Raw genomic sequence first — 8,010 nt, 5'->3', positions numbered from 1 at the left:
GAGAGAGCATGAGCAGGGAGAGCAGCAGGCAGAGGGAGAGGGAGAAGCAGGCTCCCCACGGAGCAGGGAACCCAGTGCGTGGCTCCATGGCAGGACCCTGGGGTCATGACCTGAGTCGAAGGCAGACCCTTAACTGACGGAGCCACCCAGGCACCCCAAACTATTAGGACTTGTTAGGAAGGAAATCGTCCGGAGGGTTACTCTGCCAGTAGAGAGTGGCATAGGCTGGTGAGGGAACAAAAGGTTGTCAATTAGGAGCCCATATCAGTAGTCAAGGTGAAAGGTGGGGAGATAGAACGTGCGTGAAAGAGACGTTACTAAGCGATCCCTAGGACTTGGGAATTGAGGGCTCATGGAGGGACAGAGGAAGGAATCAACCAAGATTCTAGCCTATATCAGTTGTAAGGATGGAGGAAGTGACATGAGCAGAAATCAAGAGTCAAAATAGCTATTGGCTGAGGCCCAGAAATGGGCTGGAAGATGCTGAGTTGGGTTTGGGCTATAGTGATTTGAATTGCCAGTGGTGCAGCGGTGGAGATTACCTACGCAGGCATTTGGAAATCCATTGTAGTACCTGAGGAGGGGCAAGGACCAAATAAAACGGGTGGTTATCTGAATGGGATCGTGAAGGGGGACAGGAGCTTGAGAACAGGCCAGTACAGAAACGGGGTAGCAAACAGTTTCACAATGAAGAGGCCTCCTCTCAAGTTATCATCTACCTCATCTCAAGTACTGAGCGGAATTGGACAAGGGCCAATCAAAGGCTGGGACTGAGAAGAGGCCAAGAAAAGGTAATTAGGAATTAACCGGTGACAGCCTAGCAACTTTTCAGTAGATAGGCCGAAGTCAGACAGAGGAGCGAATAGTGGGGAAGGTGAGATAGCCGCGCGGTAAAAAGAAGGCAGAAGGGTGTGAGGCTTAAAGGATGCAGGGACATCAGATGTTAGTGTCTGGGGACCTACTGGCCCAGATTTCAGGCGGCATATCCCTCAGCATTTAGATTTCTGCTTCTTTACGTCACAACGTGAGACACTGCACAAAGAGCGCTCATCTCAGAATCTGCCGCTTAGGAGGGCGCCGATCCCTATTTTCTGTAATTGAGCAGCTGTTTCCGAGTAAGCAGAAACGCACCGCGGCGGCGAGACTCTGGATCTCGTCCTCTCTCCCCGCCCCCTCACTCGCATGGTCTGCGCAGGCGCGCAGGGAGGGCACGGAAGTGTGGGCGGAAGTGGAGCTGGGGAGGCTTTAGCCGGGGGACCTGCGGAGTAAACAGATGCTGTGCGGGAGCTTGTAGTCGGTGTCGGAGGCCACCATGAACCGGCTCCAGGATGACTACGACCCCTACGCAGTTGAAGAGCCTAGCGACGAGGAACCCGCTTTGAGCAGGTGGGCCCCTGCTCTGCCCCCTCCCAGCCTCCGAGGCTTCGGGCCAAGGCCAGGCTTTAGCCTCCTCCAGTCGCTGCGCCTACCAGGCCCTTGCGGACCCTGGGCCCAGCGGTTCGGGCGCCTGTCGCGCCCCGCTGTCGCCTGTGGGATGCCGAGTGGGGTTCTGGTGAGGTTGCGCAGCCTCGGGGGAAGCGGGGCCGCCACCCGCGCGGGGAACGCGGATATTCTGGAATTACGCGTAAGTCTTCAAAAGCCTGGGGATCGAATCTTGCCTCTGCCGCTTACTAGCAGTGTTGACTGAAAGCAAGTCACTTACCCTCGTTTTTCTCATCTATAAAAAGGAAATATAGGGCGCCCGGGTGGCTCAGTTGGTTTAGCGTCTGCCTTGGGCTCAGGTCATAATCCCAGGGTTTTGGGATTGAGTCCCCTAGAGGGCTCCTTGCTCCCCGGGGAGTTTTCTTCTCTCTCTTCCCCTCCCCCGCTCGCGCCCGCGCTCTCCCTCTCTCTCAAGTTTTTAAAAAAGGAAATACAATAACTGTACCTTAAGTGTGTTGTGAAACTAGTGGGACTTAATGTGAAGTGACCGTCTTCAAGACTAAACTGCCATAAGCAGATATAAGGGAATACTCAGCAGGCTTTTTTTTTTTTTTTTTTTTTTTTAAGCACCTGTTGTATGCTCGCTCAGGGCTACAGTCTTCTACAGGCTCTCAGTAGTAGAGGAAATAAGACACGTATGTGGGAACATATATATCTTGGAAATAAGGATGTTATTTCAAAAGAGTATTGTAGAAAACGAGGACCTGAGATAGACACAGATGAAGTTCCGGGGCAATTTCCAGGAAGGAGGGATTAACCCTACCTGGGGGAAACTTGCAGTTATGTTGGCAAGAGATTTCCTGGCACGTTTATCTATTTTCTAAAGCTGGCAACAGATCCTGTCCATAAACTCTAAAACATTCTGTCCAACTAAGCTTTCTGTGAAACTGTCCTTCCTCCAATCATATTATCCTGGGGAGGGGTTTTAGGTTTGGGAGATTGAATTGCTGTGAAGATTCTCCTCCGGGGAGTGAGGATGGATTCCAAGATTTCCTGAGAGTTGCAGGTAATGGGTCTGGTCTGTGAAAGGAGAGAGATCGATTAGTAGGCCTCACTTAGTAATTCAGTTTGATTGAAATATAGCAGTACTTCTTGGACTTGAGTTATTCAGCTCTTACCATCTCCATATTTACCCGTGCTATAACTTATTTAATATTTTCTTTAAGATTTTTGTAGTTAAATTTCTTCTTTTTTGGGGGGAGGGTTACGTTTCTTTAAAGAAGTTCTGGAATTCTGTGACAGTTGTCACTGGTAAGGAAACTAAAAATAAATACTATGAAAATGAAACTTATGAGACAGTATTGCCTGCAGAGGCTCTGAATCCGGTGCTCGTCGTCCTAAAAAGGGAGATTGGAGAGATTCAAGAGGGGTTGAAGAGTTTTCTGTCAGGATTTGATTTTACCCTACTTGTAATAAAGCTAATATTTTATAGCCTATTCATGGAACCTGGCAGAAGATATGAGACTCCTGGGTCAGAGACTGCTCACAGTGCGGGCAGCATGAACATCATGATGGTGGTGTTGCTGTCACTTCCTAACTCCTGCCGGGGTTGCACGGACAGGCCCAGATGGATGCTACACGTTCAGTGGGTTGCATCACGGCAGAGGACCACTTGAGCTTGGAAAATCCACTTCTTTTACAGCAGTCAGTAAATAAGCCTGCTCTTTCTCCTGGAAAGAGACATCACCTTATCCCTCAAGGTTGCACACTGCAAACATAACCCAGAGAAATGGCCCGGGTGAAGAGTGGTGGGAACCGTGCGTTCTTGACACACTCAACAAGAATGTACATGGCTCATACTGTATTGCCTCACCTAGCAGTGCTAAATGCTGAGACTTCTCTTGAAATAATCACAAGCATTTGAGAAAATTTGTAATAAAAATAACTTTCTTGCCTTGTGATTTAATCTGTTTTTTAAAAAATTAAACCTTATTTTGAGGTAGGTTCACATGTAGTTGTAAGAAATAGTATATAGAAAAAAAATCAGTGAATTGTATATTTAAGTTCGTGGATTTATGATAGTAAATTATGCCACAAGAAAAGTTAAACAAAAAATAACACAGAGGGATTCTGTGTACCCTCTACCCAGTTTCCCTTAATGTTAACGTTAGTGATTTTAGTATAATATCACAACTGGGGTAACCATTAATATGGTCGGAATATAGGACATTTTCATTACCACAAAGATCTCATTGCCAGCTTCCTGTCCTACCATGCCCTGCTTAATGCTGGTAACCACTAATCTATGCTACACTTCTATAATTTTGTCCTTTTAAGGAATATTATATAATTGGAGTCATGCAGTATGTAACTTTTTGGAATTGGCTTTTTTCGTTCAGAATAGTTCCCTGGAGATTCATCCACATTGCTGTAGGTATCAGTAAATCATTCCTTTTTTATTGCTGATGACTTTCACATTTGTTTTAACTGTTTCCTTATTGAAGGGCGTCTAGGTGCTTCTCGTTTTGACTCTTGTGAATAAAACATCTATAAATATTCATGTATAAGTTTTTGTGTGAATGTGAGTTTTCATTTCAAACGTTGGGATAAATGCCAAGAAGTGTGATTGGTGGGTTTTATGGTAGTTGCGTGTTTAGTTTTATAAGAAACTGTCAGGCTGTTTTCCATCGTAATTGTATCATTTTAGATTGCCACCAGCAATGACTTCAAAGTTATTTAGTGGCCTGTCTATCCTTGTACTCCTTAAGATAATCTACATTCCACACTTTGGAAACACCGGAACATAGGATAGATCAGAGTTTCTCAGCCTCAGTAGCATTGATACCTTAAATCAGATAAGTAAGTCTCTGTTGTGGGAGGCTGTTCTGCGCACTGTAGAATGTTCAGTATCCCTGACCTCTGCCCACCAGATGCCAGTAGCCTCTCCTCCCACCTCCTAGTTGTGACAATAAAAAATGTCCAGTTATGGGGTGCCTGGGTGGCTCAGTCATTAAGTGTCTGCCTTCAGCTCAGGGCGTGATCTCAGGGTCCTGGGATTGAGCCACATCAGGCTTCCTGCTCTGCTGGGAGCCTGCTTCTTCCTCTCCCACTCCCCCTGCTGGTGTTCCGTCTCTCGCTGGCTGTCTCTCTGTCAAATAAATAAAATCTCTGAAAAAAAAAAAAAAAGTCTAGCTATGCCATATGTTCCCTGGAGGGCAAAATGCACCCAGTTGGAGACCACTGGTGTAGTTTACAGGTGAGAGTAAGGTTGGAGAGATAAGTTGAAACCAAATGGGAAAGGCTCTTATTTATTTATTTATTTATTTATTTAAAAGATTTCTATTTATTTATTTATTCGACAGAGATAGAGACAGCCCGCGAGACAGGGAACACAAGCAGGGGGAGTGGGAGAGGAAGAAGCAGGCTCATAGCAGAAGAGCCTGATGTGGGGCTCGAACCCATAACGCCGGGATCACGCCCTGAGCCAAAGGCAGACGCTTAACCGCTGTGCCACCCAGGCGCCCCGGGAAAGGCTCTTTTTGAATGCTGCGTTCAGAGATTTGGCTATGTATGATTTCTTTCAGAGTTGGGTAGTAATGTAATGAGAGTTCTTTAGGACTAACATTGTGGCAGGAGGATTGAGGGTGGAATGAAATAAAGGCGTTTGGGGAGATCCTTAGGATATGGTGGGACAGGCATAGTTAAGAGGACCCAAATGAATATAGTGGTAAAGGAGAAAGGGGTATGTGGGTCAGGATGAGAGGTGTTAGATGGGGAATTGTCTTGGGAGTGGAATCTGGCTAAGGCCTCTATCATTAGCAAAATTGATGTGAATTGCATTTTTGGATTTACCTTCTGCTGGAGGCTGAAAAGCATTGTTCTAGAAGAAGAAAATAGAGAAACAAAAACCAGGGGTAGTCTGTAACTATTCATCAGACCACGAATAACATTTTTTATGAACTATTGATTGTATTAAAAGTATCTTTGGTGTTTCATTCATTTTGATAACATTTTATTCTTTCTGATATCTGGTTTAATTTTGTTGTATTGTTATTGATAGGAAACCTAAGTGCAAAAGGCCAAGTAAATTGGAGGTAATTGCTCAGGAGAATTTGTAATATAATTTAACTTTCTCTTTATAGTTCTCTGTAGCATTGTGTCTTTAAAATTATAACATCTAATTACTATCTGTTTTTTTTTTTTTTAAGATTTTATTTATTTATTCGACAGAGATAGAGACAGCCAGCGAGAGACGGTACACAAGCAGGGGGAGTGGGAGAGGAAGAAGCAGGCTCATAGCAGAGGAGCCTGATGTGGGGCTCGATCCCATAACACCAGGATCACGCCCTGAGCCAAAGGCAGACGCTTAACCGCTGTGCCACCCAGGCGCCCCTCTAATTACTATCTGTTAACATTTTGTTTGGGTAAATTAGCTATATATTGATTACATATATTAAGTTTTATTTAAGTACTCAGAGTTTTAAAAAACTCCCAGTTCTGTGAAGTAAACTTTTTATTGCTGATGGAATTATGAATTGGTGCAGTACTTTTGGAAAACAGTGTGATAATTCAAGAAGTTAGAAAGATGTTTTTATTTCTAATTCTAGACATTTATCCTAAGGAAATCAACAGAAACAAACTGCATATACCCTACAGAGATATTCGTCTCGTGTAATAGCAAAGAGTTAGAAATAAATAATGTACAGCATCTAAAATAGGAAATGTTATGCAGACATTAGAAATGTATTTGGAAATATGCCGAAGTGGTTGATCTTTATTGTTTTTTAAGATTTTATTTATTTATTTGAGATAGAGAGAGACAGTGCATGCGGACGCTCATGGGGGGGCAAAAGGGGAGGGAGAAGCAGACTCCCTGCTGAGCAGGGAGTCCAATGACAGGGGGGCAGGGGTCTTGATCCCAGGACCCTGAGCTGAAGACAGACACTTAACTGACTGAGCCCCTCCCCCAGGTGCCCTGAGAAATGGTTGATCTTTAAATGAGAATAGCTGTATGTAATATGATACATAAATGCAACCTTGTAAAACTTAAAATTGTTGGGCAGTGAGATGATGGGAGTTTTAAGTTACCTTAGTTCTTTAGTATTCATATGTCTTATGATTTAAATGCATACTAGTTCTGAAGATGAAGTGGATGTGCTTTTACACGGAACTCCTGACCAAAAACGAAAGCTCATCAGAGAATGTCTTACTGGAGAAAGTGAATCATCTAGTGAAGATGAATTTGAAAAAGAAATGGAAGCCGAATTAAATTCCACCATAAAAACAATGGAGGACAAGTTATCCTCTCTGGAAACAGGTAAACTTTTAGTTAGATTTTCATGTCGATATTTTTCTAAGCTCCACAAGGGCAGGAACCTTATTTATGCTCTGTTGTGTCAGCAGCACTTTGAGTGGGTGCTCAGTGTTCATTGAAGGAATGAATACGTGTGTTTGCAGCTTGAGCGTAGTTTTCTTTGGTGACCAGTGAAGAATTTTCCTGTGTTGTTGAAATGACACTATTTAGTATTGTTTACTTGCATGATTTTCTTTTGTAATTTTTGACGCCAGGATAAAAAAGACACACAAGCTTATCGTGGTATTTTTAGGGTTATATAGCACTGCTATGGCAGATTGAATGATAGGTCACCACAAATTCTTGTCTCATTTTAGTAAGTAATGAAACATACTTCATTTTGATACTTTGTTTTTATGTAAAGTGTTCCTGACCCAAAAACTGATCTGTGCCTCAGCTTTGGTTTCCATGTATTAACTGTTAGGAACTGAAAGCATGTGTAATAGTGCTAATAAAAGTTAAAGCAGATGTTAATGGAGAGGAAGAATTAGGGACACAGGCATGTGATGACATGAATATAGTCTGAGTCATGGCGCTAGGCACAGCTGAGGGGGGAAGTGTGTGTCCTTGAATCATGCCCCCTGCCCTCTGTAGGGCTCTTATCCTCTTCCCCCTAAAGTCCCTTACAACGAGATGTTTATTTCCTGTTCTCCACAGTGCACTGCGTGGCTGAAAGGTAGAGATGTGTATGGTGGCAACCCAGCAAAAGGCTATTTTACCGAATTAGGTTTGTGAGAAGGGTCAGAGAAAAGTGTTCTCATGATTTGGAATACTTCATTACTGTAATTAACAATTATAGTTCTCTGTAATCGCATTCGAGCACAGAAATTCAGTAAGTCAGTGATGTGAAAGTATTTTTTCATCCAAATGAGATTGGCAATGAGTTGATATTACTTTGAGGCGATGGAAAAATATATTGAGGTTTTTTTTCTTGTCAGTTGTGTATGGTTTAGTCTGTAAACTGTCCTTATGTAAATAGGGTCTTCCTCCGGAACTGGAAAAGTTGGAACAGCTCTCACAAAGTACTATGATGATATATATTTTGATTCTGATTCTGATTCTGAGGATGAAGACAAAACAGGTAAGTAGCATGTTTACCAGGTTTAATAGTTACAATTTGTAGAAAAAAGGTTTACCTAACAATTATTGGATATTAGAATTTCCCTCTGAATTTTCTTTTAAGAAATTGGAGGTTTTTTGTTTTTTTTTTTTTTTTTTTTTTTTTTTTTTTTTTT

At 42.9% G+C, this 8,010-nt stretch overlaps 1 protein-coding gene across 2 annotated transcripts in view; it reads left to right on the top strand.

The window, feature by feature from the left end:
* Positions 1-1,214: 1,214 nt before the first annotated feature.
* Positions 1,215-8,010, top strand: part of EAPP (E2F associated phosphoprotein) — a 30,193-nt gene continuing 23,397 nt past the window's right edge. The window contains exons 1-3 of one of the 2 annotated variants that reach the window (XM_034648505.1): positions 1,215-1,386; positions 6,558-6,739; positions 7,755-7,856. In XM_034648505.1, coding sequence (XP_034504396.1) covers positions 1,313-1,386; positions 6,558-6,739; positions 7,755-7,856 — 358 coding nt within the window. In that variant the 5' untranslated portion in view covers positions 1,215-1,312. The remainder of the gene's footprint in view (positions 1,387-6,557; positions 6,740-7,754; positions 7,857-8,010) is intronic. The other variant, XM_002925247.4, reaches the window with a different exon arrangement.

The sequence above is a fragment of the Ailuropoda melanoleuca genome, chromosome 20 (assembly GCF_002007445.2).
Source record: "Ailuropoda melanoleuca isolate Jingjing chromosome 20, ASM200744v2, whole genome shotgun sequence".
Classification (NCBI taxonomy): domain Eukaryota; kingdom Metazoa; phylum Chordata; class Mammalia; order Carnivora; family Ursidae; genus Ailuropoda; species Ailuropoda melanoleuca.
The sequence above is the reverse complement of the archived record's forward strand: the minus strand, read 5'-3'. Positions and strand labels throughout refer to the sequence as shown.